The sequence below is a fragment of the Ylistrum balloti genome, unplaced genomic scaffold, assembly GCF_031769215.1.
Source record: "Ylistrum balloti isolate Yb309-2 unplaced genomic scaffold, AGI_CSIRO_Ybal_v1 Utg369782, whole genome shotgun sequence".
Classification (NCBI taxonomy): domain Eukaryota; kingdom Metazoa; phylum Mollusca; class Bivalvia; order Pectinida; family Pectinidae; genus Ylistrum; species Ylistrum balloti.
This window is the reverse complement of record NW_026781970.1, coordinates 1244436-1266968: the sequence shown is the minus strand read 5'-3', so window position 1 is coordinate 1266968 and position 22533 is coordinate 1244436. Positions and strand designations below refer to the sequence as shown.

Sequence of the window (22533 nt, the reverse complement as noted above, 5' to 3'; positions counted from 1 at the left end):
GCGCTAGTGCGGTTTGGTGCGGTTGGGATCCCATATGTGCGGCACATTGTAGAACACCACCACCTGTAGAAAACACAATCGAACTTCTAAATTGATGTGAAGAGAATTCGAAGTTAATATTGATCGCAAGTGAGAATATGTTAAAGTGAAAAGGATGCGAGGATAATGTTAATTTTCGTGTCATTTGTATCTTGCCATCTTATCGAGAGAGAAAAAATCACACCGTATGCTGTAAATTCTTTATAATATACGTTTTAGGCATTTTTTCTTTTCTATACATTTTTTCTTGGAATATTAGTTAAAAGGAAAATGCTTTTCAACGTAGAGGACACCGAGTGTGTGAATTAGCGTGGTAGGGGTGTGGGGAGACTCCATGATTTCGGGTTGTAGAGGACTGTTTGGTATGGAGGGGACATATTTGGTATACTGTGGAGTAGACTTCTGAATGAGAGAATCAAGATCTATAATGAAAATGCTATGTCAGGGAACCATAAAATGCCGGCTATGCAATAATATGTCTTAATGTTAAACTTAGTAAAGATCGAAATCATAAATTGATTATAAAATGTGCCTTATCAATTCTTAGTTGATAAGAATATGCGGGGATAACACATACAGAAGACCCATATTATTATAATTCGAATTACCTACAACAATTTACCATTACTTCCTATAATTTTGTGATTAAATCGACGAGGTCTTGTGTGACAGTACTGGTAACTATGTTACCGAAGCACTTCAAAGAAGCTGGTGTCGAAATTTACACTCTTTAGACTAAACGGTTTTCTCGCGGTGATAACTTTAGATATTCTAACCTTTGTAAAGTGTCAGCATTAAGTACGAGTTTCAGTTCTGAAATTTCATCCATGTAATATGTATTGTCTTTGTTTTCGCGTCTCCTTTATCGTATAATCCTTTGCCGGTATTCATGTCTTTTTCAGTGACTTTTAAAGTGTTCGATTTGAAAGGATATCAGAAATCGGAACTGTACTCCAACATCAGAGGTGATAACCTCGCCAGAATAAAATGATGTAAACAAATACAGGGACGTGTGTACTATAGGTTTGTATTACGTGTCCCAAACGAATACGACCCCAAGATCTTTTCCTTCGTTTGCAATTTCAATCATGACTTTGTTCCCCTTTCATTGCCATGTTCTAAGTATATATCGACTTTGAGAGCCATCGAGTTCCAGTTTTTGACTCTCTGAGTAACTATTTATGATAAACTCGGTTGGGTTTTATATACAGAAAAAAATCCACATCAATCTTCCTCTGGAATAATGCTATTGTTTTAACATTATAAGCAATGGATGTGCATCAAAAATTTAATCAGAAAGAATTATAATTCAGATACGACAAATGCCATTCAAACCCATGACCATCGACATACTTGGGCATGCGTCGGCGAGCTTTCGACGTTAAAATGCATTATGGTTTATTTGAAATTTCTTTCAGCTAGTGATTCAGCATTAAAGCGATCTTAAACGCCATATCACGACTGTCCAGTTCTTGATTAAATGTAAGGACACGCGTTCCGTTTATCGCGTACCCGTACCTTGTACGTATTATGATATATGTGTTTGCTATCGAGACAAACAACTTTAGTAGTCGTTCGTACGTCACCGCATGCCATACGCTATTGCGCACGTCTCGTGAACTCTAGGCCTCATTTGTGACCTGTTAGACCAAGTGTTCAGCCGCACGGAAGCAACATGGCTCTTCTACAGAGACTTGTCACTCGCAGGGGAGTTTGGAAATTGCTGAAAACTCAGAAAGCATGCTTGTCAGCGGTTCCTCAGCCCCTGGTGAAACCTGATATAAAGTACGAAAAGGTAAAATAGTTTTCGAGTTGCTGTTGTGCAGCCCTGCTGGCACCCCAGCATTGGCGTCAGGCTCTTGTTTACATACTGTAAAATGAAATTAATTTCATATTTGTTTGCAAAATGTCATGTAGTGAAAATAATAGACTTTTTGAATGCGTTAACGCGACTGTTGCTTTTAATAATTTCTAAAACAGTTGACATGCACATGTAATTACATGTAGTGCATATGAACCCGAACGGGATCAACATGTTCTCCAGGCTGGCAGCACGATGTTTTGTCTTTGCTCGATCGACCACAAAACGTTTTACAGGGTACAGCACATTGCGACTAGTATTTAATAGGGTTGCAGACATACAGGTTTTCTACAGTTACATGAAACTATCGCAAAATTAGGCTTAATTAAAGCAAGAGTATTGATAATAATGATACCAGATTGAATGAGATATCCTTAACGAATTATCCCATGGTCATGACTGTGTTTATCAACATCTCTAATTATATCAAATTAAAGCGATATTTGGTCAATGAAAAAAATTGATAATTGTTACAAGATATACAATTGAATATGATTTGTGTCTGGCTATATATATATTTATTACGTCTGTGACTAGGAATAGAAAGGAGTTATGAAAAATACCCTGCCCCACTATGGTTGAACTAGCAAGTGTTCATTCTCCAAAATTGTTTTACTACATAAATCTTGATTGAAACAAGTCTTGTGCTTATGATTAAACTTTTAATTAACCATAAATATATTTTTATCCAAAAACCTGTTTACCTAAGTGTGTGCCTCTATTAGTTAATGAAAGTGCAGGACAGTATATCTTTTATATTGAAGTACTGCTTTTCTGAAAGGTGAAATTTTTTCACATTCAAAAGCGACTGACTTTCTTAAAGAAAAAATGCCCTCTTTAATAAATAATGCCCAATTGTCATTTCTGGAAAGAAACTCATGCTTATCCATGTCCATGCGATTTTCACTGCAAAGCATTTCTGGTGCAGCAAATGAAAATTACCTGACAGTTTGAATTCAGATGTTGTGAAATACCCTGCCATGTGGAAACTGTGGAAATCTCCCATGGTTTTTAAACAATCTTTTTCAGATATGATGGGCTCTATCAACATGACATGAAAATATTTTCTCATGAACGGCAATATGTTAGGAAGAGCTACTACCCCTTGTTGTTTTCATGATTTTAAACTTTTCTGAAAATCTTTCTCTCAGTTTTCAGCCAATTTCTGCATCAGCTTGATCATCATGCCAGGAAGTTGTGTTTTTCTTGTATAGCAGTTTGATTCCAATATATTTAAAAGAGTTATTGGCCCAGAATGTTTTAATGTTAATCTTATCTGAGAATCTTTAACAGATTTCAACCAATTTTTTTTCATGATAATAAATAATAAACTTTATTTATTTTACAACAATTGTGAAGTAAGTTTGTCTAACCTATATCAATCACTCTTGTTGGCTTGGATGGAAGTGCGAGAGGGGTCTTAGTGTGGGAGGAAACCGGAGTACCCAGAGAAGACCCACATGGTCGGGCAGGTGACCCCATACCTTTTCACATCCATTCTGGGAATTGAACCCCGGACGGCTAGGTGAAAGGCGAGTGCATTACCACTACGCCACCTGACCACCCTATAAATTTTTTTCATACTTAGTAAGCTTACCACTTTGACATGAAGTTTCGTTTTCCTGTATCTTAACGAATCATTTAAAATATCACTTTCAAAACTGCAGTTTATACACCAGTACACAACAAAAAATTTTCTGACTTATTAAATAAGTAACATTTAAGTCGGTCAAGGGCAGATAAGATCTTTCTGTGAAGTTTCTTCCTTCCCGAAGAATATAATTATGATGTTGATTTAAAGGACGGTCTTGGGACTGGGAACGGTGAACAGTTGATCTGATCTTCACCGACATGTAAGTCTCACATGTAGGTAACAGATGTGTGCGTTTCACAGTAAAAACACTGTATAAGCAGATCTATATCTCATCACAACAAACAGATCCTGACCCAAAAATATCCTGTGATATCACTTAGCTTGAGATTAAAATGTTTATATAATAACCTTGCTTCAGTTATCTGGTACAAATATGGGTTACAGCTTTATACACACAGATACTGGGTGATAATGTGTGAGTCCTTCTGAGATTGTGGGTTTTATCTTGCTGTCTAGTCTAAAGAAGGTTATATATCTAGAAGTACACGTTCAAGGTACTTGTGGTTCAAGGATACAAACATGTGTACTACACAGGTAGTTGGGTGGCCCAGTTGTAGCGCACTTGCCTTTCACCTAGCCGTCCGGGGTTCGACTCCTGAAACAAACGTGAAAAGTTAAGGGTCACCTTGCCCGTTACAGCTTTATACACATAGATACTGGGTGATAATGTGTGAGTCCTTCTGAGATTGTGGGTTTTATCTTGCTGTCTAGTCTAAAGAAGGCTATATATCTAGAAGTACACGTTCAAGGTACTTGTAGTTCAAGGATACAAACACGTGTACTACACAGGTAGTCGGGTGGCCCAGTTGTAGTGCACTTGCCTTTCACCTAGCTGTCCGGGGTTCGACTCCTGAAACAAACGTGAAAAGGTAAGGGTCACCTTGCCCAACCACGTGGGTTTTCCTCAGGTTCTACAGTTTCCTCCCACAATATGACCCCTCAAGTGCTTAATCAGGACCAACAAGAGTGATTAGTATAAGTTGAAATAACTTGTTTCACAATTGTTGTAAAATAATTAAGTTTATAGTTTTATAGTGTACTACACATTTTGGTGATAGTGAGATATATTTGACCTATAAACCATAATACCAATTACCTGATTTGATACAGGGGCTTTCATTATAACACTTCATTTTAGAATTTTGATACAGATCAAAATGATTTATGAATTTGAAAAGGAATCCTGTTATGCAAATAAAAGAGTGAAATATATACATTGACAATTACTGAAATTTTTCGTGCTTTTTATCTAACCTTCTTTTGAACTGACCAGGTGTTACATTTTATGGAGAAAAGCAAGTGCATTACATGCTCCTGTACCTTGTTAAAGAGTTGCTTTCCTTTGACTGGTGTTTTGTGATGATGATGATGATGATGATGATGATGATGATGATGATGATGATGATGATGATGATGTATTTTATTTATTCAGCTTTTCATCAACAATGAGTGGGTAGACTCCAAATCTGGAAAGACATTTCCAACCATCAACCCAGCGACAGGCGAGCAGATCTGTGAGGTTGCTGAGGGTGACAAGGTAGGTCTTCTCCAAAAGGTCTTGGTGATTGTTAAAAGAGATAAGGTAGATCTCCTCGAAGGTTTCTAAGATTTTATAGTAGTGGTTGACTGATGATTGAAAATAATAAAAAAAATAGTCCAGGAAAAAAAAACAAAAGAAAACTGATCATCAGTGCTCATTTTGAAAAAGACAATCAAAAATGTCCAGAAATGTTTGTAAATTTTCAGCTTTGTGTCATGAAACTTTTGTATTTTGTTATTTAACCTATAACCACAAAGTCTTGTTGATTCTTTGTTTTACTAACACATTCACTGGTAGTTTACAATTGATTTAGGAGATAAGATATGTTAACAACCATTACATTGGTGCTTGTGTTCAGCATTAAAATGTATAAAAATACTGACACAAATAGACACAATTCAGACAACACAAAATGGCAGATGGTACAATTGGCGATACTGCTCTCATTTATTTCCTACAAAAGTGCAATTATGTACTAAATTTAGAGAACCAGTTGAAATTGATAATTGATCAAGTTTGTTTTTTCAAGAATTGATTATGAAATGAAAGATAGGTCTTCTCCAAGGTCTGTGAGATAACAGTGGGTGACAAGATAGGTCTTCTCAAAGGTCTGTGAGATAACAGTGGGTGACAAGATAGGTCTTCTCAAAGGTCTGTGAGATAACAGTGGGTGACAAGATAGGTCTTCTCAAAGGTCTGTGAGATAACAGTGGGTGACAAGATAGGTCTTCTCAAAGGTCTGTGAGATAACAGTGGGTGACAAGATAGGTCTTCTCAAAGGTCTGTGAGATAACAGTGGGTGACAAGATAGGTCTTGTCTGAGGTCTGTGAGATAGCCGACTTTGATAACATGGGTCTTCTCATAAGGTCTCTAAGGTTGTAAAGGACAATAAGTCTACTCCAAGGTCTGGGTGGGAAGTTGCTACGGATAATAATATGGGTCTTTCCCAAACAGGAGGTTAATGAAGATGATAAGGCAGACCTTCTGCTAGTTCTGTGAGGTTGCTGAGGGTGACAGGTCATTTTTCCCCCCAAGGTCTATTATTATGACATAGGGAGGTATTGTAGGTTCTCTGCCATTTATCAACCAAAGATCTCGTACAACTCAAGATTTTTGATGCTCTCGATTCTCGAGTGGTCAATCAGGGAGAAATCAGCTTACAGGCTGACTGAAGTCTAATGTACTAATTTTGTAGTTGATTAAGAAAAGCTAACAACATAAAACTTTATCTTTCCTTTTTTGTAAGTTTTAAAACTCAGATTGTATGGTTAAAATTCTTCCAGGTTCGTTAAATGGAAGAAATTTGTAGGACGGCAGTTTTCTTTCAACTTGTTAATGCATGATGCTTAGTGATCTGCTGGAGTGAACACATGTTTATACATATAAACAGGCATGTACAATGACCTTTAAAGGTGAAGTTTTTCATCTCAGAAGGCAATACCTAATCCTCATTCAACTCGTTTCTACAGTTTAGAGATTCTCAAAAGGATAAGTGAAGTGAGGCATTTCTGATCTTTACTACTGTAAGTGACATTACAACGATTGAACAGCCCACAACAGTGTTAGTATAATACAGCTATTTGTAAAGTGTTCTGTGATACCCTGCAAACAAAGTGTACCTGTTAAAGAGATGTTTGTCATAGGAGTAAGATGTGGTTCTGACTCTTTATTTGTATCCGTTCACACACACATTTCATACTAATATAGATCTGAATCACTATGCCAAGTGCAATAACATCTAGGAATAACAGCCCGTCTAGGATGCAGAGAAAAGTGGCCTTAATTGGCAGATAAAAGGTTAAATTAATATGATGTTTATTACAGTAAAGGAAAAAAAAAAAACTAGATGCCTTATAGGAAAGTATTAAGGTTACCTTGAGACAGGATTGACTAGTTTAGATAGAGGCAAGTTTTGCCTGATGTTTAAAAAGTAAAATATCAGTTTCAGTATTATCTAATATTTTTTATTAAATTCATCTCGCAATTGCAAGTGTATGGCTGGTAATAGGTACACTCAGAAGTGTTGGTAGTAGAGGTAACAAGTCACTCAGAAGTGTTGGTAGTAGAGGTAACAAGTCACTCAGAAGTGTTGGTAGTAGAGGTAACAAGTCACTCAGAAGTGTCGGTAGTAGAGGTAACAAGTCACTCAGAACTGTCGGTAGTAGAGGTAACAAGTCACTCAGAAGTGTTGGTAGTAGAGGTAACAAGTCACTCAGAAGTGTTGGTAGTAGAGGTAACAAGTCACTCAGAAGTGTTGGTAGTAGAGGTAACAAGTCACTCAGAAGTGTTGGTAGTAGAGGTAACAAGTCACTCAGAAGTGTTGGTAGTAGAGGTAACAAGTCACTCAGAAGTGTTGGTAGTAGAGGTAACAAGTCACTCAGAAGTGTTGGTAGTAGAGGTAACAAGTCACTCAGAAGTGTTGGTAGTAGAGGTAACAAGTCACTCAGAAGTGTTGGTAGTAGAGGGAACAAGTCACTCAGAAGTGTTGGTAGTAGAGGGAACAAGTCACTCAGAAGTGTTGGTAGTAGAGGTAAGTTGGAAGATCCAAGGTTTGTGGTACAATATGCTCTCTACAGATGGCGGTTGTTGGTAGAGTGTTGCCCACACAACCATTTCACCTTAGTTGGAAGATCGAAGATTTGTGGTACGATATGCTCTCTACAGATGGCGGGTTTTGTATTCAGGAAACTTAGAAATAGTGTGTTCTATGCTGTCAAGGTTGTGTCCTTGGACAAGATATTTTACCATAATTACTTTAGATGCCCTGTGACGGGCCTCCCTTATGTTTTCAGCGAGTTAGCCATCAGCCAATATGAGGAGAGCCCACCTCAACTGACCAGTGCTGTTGGTGTTAAACCCAGCAAACGACTATTATGATATGTTTAACAAGATCAGTTGCAATATACACTAAATATGTACTAAGCAGGGTCATTCCAAATGCCACATGTATTTAAGGTTTATTGATATCAAATCATTTGGTCCATTTAACCTGAATGTAGAAGAAAATAATATATTCCTGACTCTAAGCCTTGCAAATCAATGTTAAATGCCTGAGAAACTATTTACTGAAGAAATCTATAGTGAGCAGTTAAATTGTATCTCACCTGCAATGGTGTTTATACCAAGATTCACTGATGCATAACATATGTCTGTAAATTGAAATTAATCATATGATATTAACCTTCTTACCTATCATATTGAGTACTTGACATTTGCACTTGTATAGTTACAGATGTAGTATTGTACTAGATGAAAGAACAAGAGCTACCATTTATTATATGATTTTTCACATTTCTAAGTGATAGTTAATGTGTATGATGAATTTCTATTTTTCCAGAGTGTAATCAATATTTTCATCTAATGATTAAAGAAATTTTATTTCTCCTGTGAACAGTTATATGTAGCTCTGTAAAGTGGACAGTTAAATGTGTCTGTAAAGTGGACATTTATATGTGGCTCTGTAAAGAGGACAGTTAAATGTTTCTCTGTAAAGTGGACATTTAAATGTGGCTCTGTAAAGTGGACAGTTAAATGTGGCTCTGTAAAGTGGACAGTTAAATGTGTCTGTAAAGTGGACAGTTAAATGTGTCTGTAGAGTGAAAAGTTAAATGTGGCTCTGTAAAGTGGACAGTTAAATGTGGCTATGTAAAGTGAAAAGTTAAATGTGGCTCTGTAAAGTGGACATTTAAATGTGTCTGTAAAGTAGACAGTTAAATGTGGCTTTGTAAAGTGGACAGTTAAATGTGTCTGTAAAGTGGACAGTTAAATGTGGCTCTGTAAAGTGGAGAGTTAAATGTGGCTCTGTAAAGTGGACAGTTAAATGTGGCTCTCTAAAGTGGACAGTTTAATGTGGCTCTGTAAAGTGGACAGTTAAATGTGGCTCTGTAAAGTGGACAGTTATATGTGGCTCTGTAAAGTGGACAGTTAAATGTGGCTCTGTAAAGTGGACAGTTAAATGTGGCTCTGTAAAGTGGACAGTTATATGTGGCTCTGTGAAGTGGACAGTGAAATGTGGCTCTGTAAAGTGGACAGTTAAATGTGGCTCTGTAAAGTGGACAGTTAAATGTGGCTCTGTAAAGTGGACAGTTATATGTGGCTCTGTAAAGTGAAAAGTTAAATGTGGCTCTATAAAGTGGACAAGTAAGTTGTAGCTTTGTAAAGCTATTAGTGAAAAACATATAAAGATAAGGGTAAAGGAGATATACCTGTATGCAAGATAAAACAATGTTAGATTGATATAGAATGAATTACATAGTAGCAAAATATATCACAATAAAATACATTGATATTGATTTTGCTGTTGATGATATATTCTCAATATCATTTATAATCTTTATTAATAAATGTAGCAAATATCATAAAGATTTAAATTTAAAGCCTCAGATGAAGTTTGTACATCAAAGGTGTCTTATTTGACAATCTTCAAACTTAATTTAATGTATGTAAATTCATTGTTCTGGGATAAATGATTTAGGGATATTGATATGAATATGACTCTAAACTTATCCAAACAATTTGAGGTCTTTTTCCAAAATAAGGAAAATTTTCAAACATTTTCAGAAGCTATAATGAGTGATCGATCCATTAAAAGCGGACAGTACAACAATAGACAGAAGTCCTTGACCGATATATTTTTAGAGATATAGAGCTGAAACTTGTGGCATACTGGAACAAAGGGACTGGTTAGGCAGGACAGATTTAGCAATATCAGTCAAGTTGACTGCTTTTTATCCTAGGTACATACCAGGTATCTAGTTACACTGAATATTGATGGTTGATGTTAGGGTTAGTTTAGAAGTGTTCCTGATTGTGGATGGTTACCGTGGTATGCATGTCCTTTCTTTGATACCTATTTTGAAGGATCCAGAGACCAGTACAGGTTGTTTAAGATTTTGCCCTTTATCTCAAATATCCAACACTGAAACTTAAATGAAATGCATTTTAATGTGTTGTCCAATATGACTGCCAGAGAAGCTAATAAAAGTTATATATAAGTATCTTTATTTGAAATTCTCTTCTAGATTTTTTAATCTAATTTTCAAATAAATAATTTATTCAATATTTAGGGCCCCGCATCGCGATGCGGGTGCCCTATAGTAATCACCTTGTCCGTCTGTCCGTCTGTCACGCCGTCTGTCTGTCTGTCCGTTTCGCTTTCCGCACGATATCTTGAGAAGGAATGATGAGATTTCGATGAAACTTGCTTATGATACTTGGTACATAAGTCCCTCGCTCAACTTCGATGTTCGCCAAATTCTGCGCATATTTAATGAGGCTGCTGCAATCTGATTGGCTGAATGTTTTACATGTCTGTCGGTTTCGCTTTCCGCACGATATCTTGAGAAGGAATGATGGGATTTCGATGAAACATGCTTATGATACTTGGTACATAAGTCCCTTGCTCAAGTTCGACGTTCGCCAAATTCCGCGCATATTTAATTAGGCTGCTGCAATCTGATTGGCTGAATGTTTTACATGTCTGTCGGTTTCGCTTTCCACGCGATATCTTGAGAAGGAATGATGGGATTTCGATGAAACTTGCTTATGATACTTGGTACATAAGTCCCTCGCTCAAGTTCGATGTTTGCAGAATTCCGCGCATATTTAATGAGGCTGCTGCAATCTGATTGGCTGAATGTTTTACAGAGAATATCTTCTGAAGGAATGATTTGGGATTTCTTTAAAACTTGCTTTGTGATACTTGGTACATAAGCCCCTCATTCAAGTTCAATGTTCCCTCTGTCCGTCTGTCTGTCCGTCCGTTTCCCTGTCTGTCGATCCATATATCTGTCCATCTGTCCATTTTCATTGGATTTTGATGAAAGTTGCTTTCAATACTTGACACCTGTCCATATATTTCTTAATATTAAGAAACTCAATCATAAGGGGTAGGTATTATGCGGGGCCCTTCCTCGACATTGGTCTAGTATTAACTATTCTGCAGTATGATAAAAGAAGTTGTAGTTTTGTCTGATTCACTCAAATTGATTACTTTAAAGATTTTGGAACCTGTGTTCCCAGATTGGCAGTTAACCCTGGTATTACTGTATGTTATGTATCATAAATTGTTTGACTTAATTTGATGCAGGCTGATGTAGATTTGGCTGTAAATGCTGCCAGAGAAGCATTTCGGTTAGGTTCACCATGGAGAACAATGGATGCTTCTCAGAGAGGCCATCTGCTGAACAAGCTGGCTGACCTGATCGACAGAGATCGCCATTATATTGCTGTGAGTAGAACTCTGATAAAGTTTTGTGCATTATTAGGGTGTTATTTTATCAAGGTCATATTACATATACTGTACAGTGTTTTTAGTCTTTCATATGATACATTTTCTCCTAAATGTCTAAATGTTTTTCAGTTGTCTTCTTATTAAATTTTGCATTTGTGTTAATAATTTAATTATCTTCACAAATTTGCATTTTCATTGCCAAATCTTTTAGTAACCCGGTCATGGTAGAGTGATAGAGAAGGTAGCTGTAATGGTAACTGAAATCAAATTTGCTTTTTGGAATTCATGGAATAATTTTGTAATGATATTCAGTAGAAAAATTGTTCAGAATCAAGCAAGTTTTGTGATGGAACTTAATTTCCTTTAAAGTCATTGAGTCATATCGTCAAGATCATGAAATTTAAACTTTGTATTAATGATTTATTTGCTTGTTATTGATAAAGCCAACCAGTGCAGTATAAAGTGTACTGGTTTTTTTAATTTCTTAAGGTTAACATGTCGAAAATCTAATTAAGTCATTTATCCAGAGACTTAGTCAAGTAAAAATTAAGTTTCATCAGAAACAAACTTTTTCTAAGGATTTTTTTTTAAAATTTTTTCAAAAGGTATTTTATTACAATACTTAAATGAAGATATTCTCATACTTTCACATTGCTATCTAATAAACTCATTGATTTGTACAAAATTTTGTTGTATAACAGATGAACTTAATAAATGTATAATGAAATGCTTCAGTCTCTGGAAACATTGGACAACGGTAAACCCTACAATATTTCCTATGCTGTTGACTTAGATCTGGTCATCAAGTGCTACAGGTAATATACTATAACTACTTTTATATATTTGCTGGTGTTAAGAGTTCACGAGGTTCACTGATCAAAAGAATTATTGTGAAACTAGGTAAATACACATTAAAGACTTTGGGGCTAAGATCACAGCTGTGATATTGTCAGGTCTATTGTATTTATATAGTAACAGAGGTTCTAACACGTCATCCATGACTCTTCTGAACAGTGATAGATATAGTTGGACTTATTACTAAGCTAGCTGTTGAATAAATGGAGTAGATAATAAAGTGAATTTGTCAAGAACTGGTAATTAATAATTATTGAACTGTTACAGATACTATGCTGGATGGGCAGACAAGAACCATGGAAAGGTTATCCCAATATGTAAGTATTTATAAATATATATAGGAGTTAACTGAAGTAATTTATATCTTAGTTCTCTCATTGTTTTTGGAGAATATATGAACAAAGTCTTCTTTATATGTACTACAAGTTATCTCTACCTTTTATATGTACAGTGATAATTCCTCCACCAGACACTGAATCTGTCCCTGTCTGTCTTTCTGCTATGCTTGCATCAGAGACGTATATATCACGTGATATATACGTCTCTGGCTTGCATGAACTTAAGTTTCTTGTTTCACAAAATATAAAGTTTATATATTAGCATGTATATGTATATGTATATGTAATACATGTATCACAATGATTAGTTCAAAAGAAAGTGTAGTTAATCATGTGTTGAAAGAGGTCTAAAGTGTATGATATCTATTAAATATTAGGAATACATGTACCATGTATGTACAGTGTACTCTCCCCTGGAAAATTGGTATGAATATGTTGGTGAATCCTGTTTTATATACATATATAATTACTGACAGGTGGTGACTTCTTTACCTACACAAGACATGAACCTGTGGGAGTGTGTGGACAGATCATCCCAGTAAGTAGCCAGTACTGTCCTGCACAGTGTATATATATGAAAACAATTTTCTCTGTGGAAAGCATTATGCAATTCTAGCTTTAGTTACAGGGATATTGTCTGCTGCTGTATAACTATTTGTAATATCTCACATGGTCTCTCCTTCTGTTTCTGGTATTAATTTCAATTACATGATGTCATATTGATCAGTTACTCAGCAATATTTTCACTTCACTTAAATCTTTACATAGTTCTGGATCTGCTGGTTACAGGTTGTGGTGACATTAAAACCACCTGTAATTGACTAGTCATGGTTGGTTGGTTGTGGAATTTTAATGAAGGGTAGGCAGCAACGCTTCAGATATCATGCTAGTAGTCTCATACATACAGTTTTTATGCTCATTCATAATGCAAATTTTAAATTTCTTGTACTGGTTGGTCGTATCTCTATTCAGTGTTTGATAGGCAGGTGGTGGGCATGATATAACTTATGACTGGAAATAAAGAACTTTATTGTAATCACAACAGAGTTTAGCGTTTAGTGTGGGAAGGCGAGGTGGGGGTAGTTTTACATGCTCTTTAAATTTCTTGCAGTCATAAACTTTTGCTTCTATCCCTTTAAAAGTACATAATACCTTGTATCTTATGTAGCCACAAGTCCTAAGGTGTACGTCATTTTCCTCATAATTTGAATGGTATTCATTACATGTGCATATGCAGGATCAGATTTGGTTTTCATTGTACATTTATATGATTTTATCCATTTTGCTCGTCCATTTGTTGGAAGGAATTTCTTGCAATAGAAACTAATCAACAACAGAATATGGTCTGGTCCTGCCAAATGCATCACAGATAGCAGTGTACGATAATTTTTGCTTGAATAAATATTTTGATACATACACTGTAATATTCAGGGATACAAAAGAACTACAGAACTTTCAGTGGTGACATTGGATACAAGTACTTACCACGATTATTTACTAACAAGCCTATGTTTGATAATAAGCCCATCCTTATATATTGTTATACAATAGAATTCTGTAATAAGCACATGTCTTTTAATATGCCGATCCTTATATATTGTTGAGTTGAATCCTGGAATAAGCAATCCCTTTTTGTTGTTATACAGTAGAATTCTCTAATAAGCCCATGTGTGGTAATATGCCCACTCATTTTTATTGCTTTACGATATTTCTCCTGCAATAAGCCAGGGGAGGCAACAGATCTGACTTAATCTCAGAGTTGAACTTATTACAGGACAATGAATTGTATTCATTAGCAATGTATATGGACAGCTTGTTACCAGACATGGGCTTGATGCTGGATAAGTACAGTATTAACTTTATTTTGTAGTGGAACTTCCCCCTGCTGATGCAGGCATGGAAGCTTGGTCCAGCCCTGTCCATGGGAAACTGTGTAGTAATGAAGGTAGCCGAACAGACACCACTTACTGCTCTGTACATTGCACAGCTCGCCAAGGAGGTACTCAGATGTTCAATTTAATATTTATTTGTTTTTATGTTTTGTTTTTAATCCAATCATTTATATTAGAAACAATAAACTTTATTAATTTTGTTTGTTGATGTAAATATACAACATACTTTTGTTTTTAATTGATACCCTCATTGAAACTTTTGTGTAATGAAAATGATGTATTGAACAGAACTATGCTGTAAATGCTTATTTAGGTGCATTCAAATGAAGAATTTGCAACAGTTGCTTTATCAAGGATAGAAACTGCAATTAGCGTATTAATATTTCAGCCCAATATCCTAATCACATTAAGTGCTGAAATAGGATTACCTCTAAATTGCACACACTTACAGTCTATACTGATGATTATAAAAATTATTAATTCTGGTAAGATTTGAATGTGAGATAGAATTACACACATCATGATTTCACAATTTTTAGGCTGGATTTCCTCCAGGTGTAATCAACATCATCCCAGGATATGGACCCACTGCTGGAGGCGCCATTGCTGAGCACATGGATGTAGACAAGGTCGCATTTACTGGCTCAACAGAGGTAGGCAGGAGGTGTGATGACTAAAACCATTCATCAATACATGTTATTTTTGGTTACAGCTTGCTGTATGAGCATTTCTGCTTAGTTCATTAACACTTGCTTAAAACCTAAAAGTCTATTGGAAATATAGTAAATATACCAGGTTTCAAGTCTGACATTACTCTCATGATTGGTGTATACTCTGTATCTTCAGGTAGGACAGCTGATACCTGTCATGGCAGCCCGTAGTAACCTGAAGCGAGTGACCCTAGAATTGGGAGGCAAAAGTCCTAACATTGTCCTAGCTGATGCTGATAGTAAGACAAAATAATCTGTATTTTTGAGCATGCATCCATCTCACTACCAATCGTTTGATGAAAACATCCATTTCATAATCATTATTTTAACAATTACATTAATCTGACAATATTTTTGTGTTATTTTCCAACTCTATCATTTTAGTTAATGCACCTTGAAATTCTGAATCGAGAAGCTGTGGGTTACTTAATTTTTTTCAGGACCTAATTGACCTATTTAAATATTTGCATTGTATCACATATTAGAGATAAAGCCAAACTCACCGAAAATCATTATTGTTTATTTCCCTATTTATTTTACTGATACAAGTAATAAGATGGTGTTATTTAGTAATGATTGTTTTTCAAAATTACATTTTTATGGTCGAATATAAAATTAAAGAGAAACTGCCTGCAGTTTTGGCTGACATTGAAGGAGTTACTTCTCTTTAGGCCTTGTCTGATGTCCAATTCTATTGACCAGCTTTTTTCTCGGTAAGATATGTTGGAATTTGTATTGAATCATCTTTTTCAGTGGCGCAAGCAGTGGAGAACTCCCATTTTGCCCTGTTCTTCAACCAGGGTCAATGCTGCTGTGCAGGATCCAGGACATTTGTGCAGGAAAGTGTGTATGATGAATTTGTTGAGCGTAGTGTTGAGAGGGCAAAGAAGCGCACTGTCGGAAACCCCTTTGATTCTGCAAATGAGCAAGGTCCTCAAGTAAGGAAAACTCAAAAATGTGATGTTAAATGACATGTCATTCTGTAGTTGTAATATTTGTCAGATACTGATAACAGGTGAAATGAAATGGTAAATAAATTATTTTGATCATTAGGGAATTTTTTTTAAGTATTGATTATGGTTGTGTAAACAGTAAATGATGAATCACAAATCGTTTCACTTTTAATCTTTGAATACATCTACTTTAGCTTTAGACTGTAAAATCACCTCTTCTCATACCTAGGATGTCAATCACATAAACCCAGGTTTCAGTAACTTCCTGTCACATATTTTGGGATTTTATCATAAATTTATATCCCCACAAACACATCTCCTCAATTTTTTATCCTCAACATGCAGTGTTATCTAGGACCAAATTGCTTCAGTCCTACATTTTTAGGTCATCTGACCAGAAGGGTCATGATGACCTATAGCCATCGTGCTTTGTCCGTCGTCTGCCATGCATGGTTGGCTTTGCATAATCTTTTGACATTTCAAACTCCTCCAGTGGGATTGAGCCCAAAATTGGTGGGAATGTTAAGGAAAGGTAGCCAGCAAAGTGTTGTTATTTTTCGAAACTTGGATATGGCAGCCGAGAGGCCATTTTGTAACATGATTGTCCGATCATGGTTTTTCTTAGCAACACCTGTTTCAAGCTTCTTCTCAAGTTTCACCGGTTGGATTGAGCTCCAACTTTATTGTCAAAACATAGGTAACACTTGTTACAGTTACTTACTCCTCACCAAAACTACCATTTGCATCATTAAGATTTAATCATTGGGAACTTAGGAGTTGTATGATGTCACTTGCTCATGTTTATGCATTTTAGACGAACATTTCTGTCATCAGGCTGACAATGCCCATTGGTGGGTTAAACCAATAGATTATAGCTAATAAAAAACAAGAAAATGAATACCTGGTTTGTTGTGATTGATGTACTCATTTAGACAGGAATATTAATAAAGTATAATACTGTGTGTTTAACACAACTTAATCACAGAAAACTCCATGCAATCTATAAATCACTGAACTTGATCGCTGGGAATTCCTTGTATTGTTGAACTCTTGATAGTAACCAAGAAAGAAATCTGTTTTGTGATATGTACAGTTTAGTAAAGAGAAATGGTGTTTGTGATAGGTGGACCAGGAACAGATGGAGAAAATCTTGTCTCTCATATCCAGTGGAAAGCAGGAAGGTGCCAAGCTTGCAACAGGGGGGAACCGTGTAGGTGACAAGGGCTACTTTATAGAGCCCACTGTGTTCACAGATGTACAGGACAACATGAGGATTGCCAAGGAAGAGGTTTGTGACATTAATCTCTTATCCATATATGGACATTGACCATTTATTGGCAAAAGAAACTTATGGCTGCATTTGATACGTTTTGTTGGTAATATTCATGGGAGATTTTTAAATTTCTGGTATTCATGGTTAATAAAGGTAGTGCAAAATTAAATAGGCGGTAGCACTCAAAATCTCAGAAAATATCTGTTATGCCGAATTTTCTAATGTATCATGATGAGGCATGCATGTTTTCATGCTTATCAAGTATTGTGTATTTAACAAAAATTTTGCATGGCACACAAGGTCTTATCTACATATATTAAGTTGATGGAACTATTAAATGTTCAGAACAGAGTGAGGGTATTGTTGTTTACATGTTCTTGCTATGTTACTTTTATCAGTGGATAGACTTATCTCCACAACTCCTACTGTATTGTTTTTCTAGATTTTTGGCCCTGTGATGCAGATCATGAAGTTTAAGACAATTGAGGAGTTGATAGAGAGGTCACATGACACAATCTATGGTCTTGCTGCTGCTGTCCACACCCAGAACCTGGATAAGGCATTGTACTTGGCCAACAGCCTGAGGGCTGGCTCAGTGTGGTAATGTTCTTAAAGATCTCTCCCGATACTGTCTAATAATGACATTTTAGATCCTCTGTCTACTTAACACTGACCTCCATGATAACAATCCTAGATCCCCTGTCTACCTCACACTGACCTCCATGATAGCAATACTAGATCCCCTGTCTATCTCACACTGACCTCCATGATAGCATTCCTAGATCCCCTCTCTACGTCACACTGACCTCCATGATAACAATACTAGATCCCCTGTCTACATCACACTGACCTCCATGATAGCAACCCTAGATCCCCTCTCTACGTCACACTGACCTCCATGATAACAATCCTAGATCCCCTGTCTACCTCACACTGACCTCCATGATAACAATACTAGATCCCCTCTCTACGTCACACTGAGCTCCGTGATAACAATACTAGATCCCCTGTCTACGTCACAATGACCTCCATGATAACAATCCTAGATCCCCTCTCTACGTCACACTGACCTCCATGATAACAATCCTAGATCCCCTGTCTACCTCACACTGACCTCCATGATAGCAATACTAGATCCCCTGTCTACGTCACAATGACCTCCATGATAACAATCCTAGATCCCCTCTCTACGTCACACTGACCTCCATGATAACAATCCTAGATCCCCTGTCTACGTCACAATGACCTCCATGATAACAATACTAGATCCCCTGTCTACCTCACACCGACCTCCATGATAGCAATCCTAGATCCCCTGTCTACCTCACATTGACCTCCATGATAACAATCCTAGATCCCTTCTCTACGTCACACTGATCTCCATGATAACAATACTAGATCCCCTCTTTACGTCGCACTGACCTCCATGAAAGCAATCCTAGATCCCCTGTCTACCTCACACCGACCTCCATGATAGCAATCCTAGATCCCCTGTCTACCTCACACTGACCTCCATGATAACAATACTAGATCCCCTCTCTACGTCACACTGACCTCCGTGATAACAATACTAGATCCCCTGTCTACGTCACAATGACCTCCATGATAACAATACTAGATCCCCTGTCTACCTCACACTGACCTCCATGATAACAATACTAGATCCCCTGTCTACCTCACACCGACCTCCATGATAGCAATCCTAGATCACCTGTCTACGTCACACTGACCTCCATGATAACAATACTAGATCCCCTGTCTACCTCACACTGACCTCCATGATAACAATGCTAGATCCCCTGTCTACCTCACACTGACCTCCATGATAGCAATACTAGATCCCCTGTCTACCTCACACCGACCTCCATGATAGCAATCCTAGATCACCTGTCTACGTCACACTGACCTCCATGATAACAATACTAGATCCCCTGTCTACCTCACACTGACCTCCATGATAGCAATCCTAGATCCCCTGTCTACCTCACACTGACCTCCATGATAGCAATCCTAGATCCCCTGTCTACGTCACACTGACCTCCATGATAACAATACTAGATCCCCTGTCTACCTCACACCGACCTCCGTGATAGCAATCCTAGATCCCCTGTCTACCTCACACTGACCTCCATGATAGCAATCCTAGATCCCCTGTCTACGTCACACTGACCTCCATGATAACAATCCTAGATCCCCTGTCTACGTCACACTGACCTCCATGATAACAATACTAGATCCCCTGTCTACCTCACACTGACTGATAGCAAAATTGATTAATTTGTTTTTAGTTAATTGAGATATTGATTATTGATAGGACTGATCTATTCTGAGTGAATAGTGATCTGTTTTTGTTTTGAAATTTTACTGTTAAAATCTATATTGCAGGGTAAATTGTTTTGATGTTTTTGATGCGGCCCAGCCCTTCGGTGGCTACAAGATGTCTGGTAATGGTCGTGAGTTGGGAGAGTATGGACTTGAAGCCTATACAGAGACCAAAGCTGTAAGTCCTTCAACTTTATCAGAATTGATTTATTCTTTTAGATTTCTTTTAATAACATTGCTGCTGTATTTTGAGGTTTGTAGTTCTATATTTGCGGTTTTATGAACAGAACTTCAGTTTTCAGGACAATGATGATCTTGGTCGTTGAAGGGGAAAAAAAGCAGTTGTAAAATTACATGCCAACTATAGAAGTTGGAAAATTTTATTTTTAAAAATTTGGTCTGTAGAAAGTAGATTTCATCTGTTTGGTCTAAGATAAGACTTTTCGTGTCATCATTTGGAGTAAGGTACACAATCAGAACATTTTGGTGCCAAATTGAATTTGTTCCATTTAGAGACAGGTATAAACAATATTTCATGGGCAAAGTTGGAGATATTTGGCAGTTTGTGGTTTAGTTATCCAAACAAGCAAGGAACAATGAAATTTTACACATTATAAAAAAGTTATGCCGACACACACAATTTTGTCTACGTTGTGTTGATATTTTGTCTGATGTAAGCGCTCTGTATAAAAAAAAAACTAAATTGATGCTGAGGCAAATTACACCTCTGTTACATCTCTCAAAAACATATCATGTCTAAACGTCGAGAAACAATTTTTTTATTTTATCATTTCAGGTTTGCATCAAAGTACCTCAGAAGAATTCATAAATTATGGAGCAAGCACCGGATCTATTCCAAAAGTGCATTTTTGTTTTCATTTTGCTGAAGTACTGTTTTATATTTCTGTTGAAAGCCTTCTTCAAGGACTAGAATTTATGACTCAAATCAAGTTTGGTGCAACACAAATAGGTATATTGAAAGATGTTTTATGATAAATTTATATTTTATGTGTTTGATTATGTGTAAGTTCAAGCTGTTAGAAGTAGTAGGATACCTTTGCAGGTCACCATTTATATTGGTAGGTGGTGTCAGTCAAACCCACACCAGATAGTGTACAAGATATCATTTGTCCAAGCAGACAATGCAAATAATTCTGAGGAGATGATGTACCTCTTGAAATGTAACACCTTTACATTTTTTTTAATCATAATTATGTTTCATACACTTTACTTTCAAAGATTTAATGTGTTGAAATAAAATATATGTATATAAAAAAAATTAAAAAAAAAAAATACGGTTTCTTTACTATGTTTCTGAATTATTTTACACTGTTTGATTCTACATTAGATTTCAATTTTAAACACCTAAATGTAGTTGTCATTCAGGGAAATTGGATCGCATATTATTTAGTAACCCATTAATTAGATGAGCTTAATGATTTTTTTTTTGAGTTCTTAACCTGATTATAGCATATCAGAGTATATATGTTTTAAGTTAAGTGGATATTGGAGTTTGACAATTGAATGAACACAACTACATATGATTAACCAAGAAGGTGTAGAATGTATAGCTGTCTTTTACAGCCATATCCTGGAGATATATATACGATGTAGGCTTTCTGGAACAGCCTTTTTGATTGTCTGTTTCCCTCCTTTAGTCACAACTGGTTGTATTCTACAGCTGATATGTTGCGGTCTTTCGACAATATGTGAACACTTAATGTTAAAGAGACGGAAAATTTACTGGAATGTCATAGATTAAAGATATATTGTATGTCAATATTATTTTCTATGGACTTTTTGAATGAAAATTGAAACATTCAAATGAAGTATTTGGTATTTTGTTGATCTTCTCAGTATTGTTAAGTCACAGTATTGGATGCCAAATTAGATGGTCACCACTTAGCAAGTCCTACAATCAAATCAATTCTAAAAACAAGAAATATACCTATGTTTATCTATTACACCCACGAGGAGCCCCGTATTAACTTGTGGAAATACTTGTGCAAGTAGCCTCTATTACTCAACCACTTCTTCTCCAGAAAATCCATCGAAGAAGAGCGTGATCAAATAAACCATTCCTGTCTTTTGTGTCATTTTTAGCTCCACTGTCCCCAAGGGGTCTCTTGCTCTAAACTAAATTGGAATTCATGATTTATTTCCAAGATATTTTGGTAACTAACTTTTTTTGCTCAGTTGGAAGATTTGTCTTGTAAACACTTCAGGTCATAACTAAGCATTTGATGGTGCATTACCCCATAAAAAATTTTCAAGAAATTATGTACTGTTGAAATTAACAGAGTTATCTCCCTTCTCAAGGTACTTTCCTGTGTAAACAGATCAGGTTTTCGTTTTACTCATGAGGTAAATATATCTTCAGTACCTGCCAAGTATTAATTGTTTTAAACTTTTTGAAATCTACTAATTGAATGTCTCTTCATGCAAACTTACAAAAATCATGATTGTACCCCTAGTTATAGTGGCTTACCAATGTTGAATGTAATGTTTAGTCTTTTGGAATAAGATGAAATTATCGAGACGAATAGGCACTCACTCCAGATAACTAACATCTGTAGAAAAATGCCACATGACTAAATATCATTGAATGGCCCGCATATCTAGCAGAAAGATGAATTAGACACAGTTTGCTACATAAAACTGTACTAGATGTACACATCATGATATTCATATAGATCAATTTCTCACTGAAATACAATGTGTTTCTGCTTATAATTCATTAAGCAGAACTCTGCTTCCTTTTAAATCCATTCTTAGGGCCTTGACCTCTCCTAGTCATAATTTCTGCATGCATATCAATTATGTCGCAATCCACATGTTGAGGCCATATCAACTATACATCTGG

The 22533-nt window shown here is 36.3% G+C and overlaps 1 protein-coding gene across 1 annotated transcript; it reads left to right on the top strand.

Annotated features, from left to right (window-relative positions):
• Window positions 1-1672: 1672 nt before the first annotated feature.
• Window positions 1673-21495, top strand: LOC132544114 (aldehyde dehydrogenase, mitochondrial-like). Its single transcript, XM_060207681.1, has 14 exons — window positions 1673-1834; window positions 4987-5091; window positions 11184-11324; window positions 12063-12142; window positions 12450-12499; window positions 12997-13058; window positions 14391-14519; window positions 14952-15065; window positions 15259-15361; window positions 15876-16060; window positions 17199-17363; window positions 17791-17948; window positions 19734-19848; window positions 20467-21495. Exons 1-14 carry the CDS (start codon window positions 1715-1717, stop codon window positions 20497-20499), a joined length of 1560 nt encoding a protein of 519 aa, XP_060063664.1. The 5' UTR covers window positions 1673-1714; the 3' UTR covers window positions 20500-21495.
• The last annotated feature ends 1038 nt before the right edge of the window (window positions 21496-22533 follow it).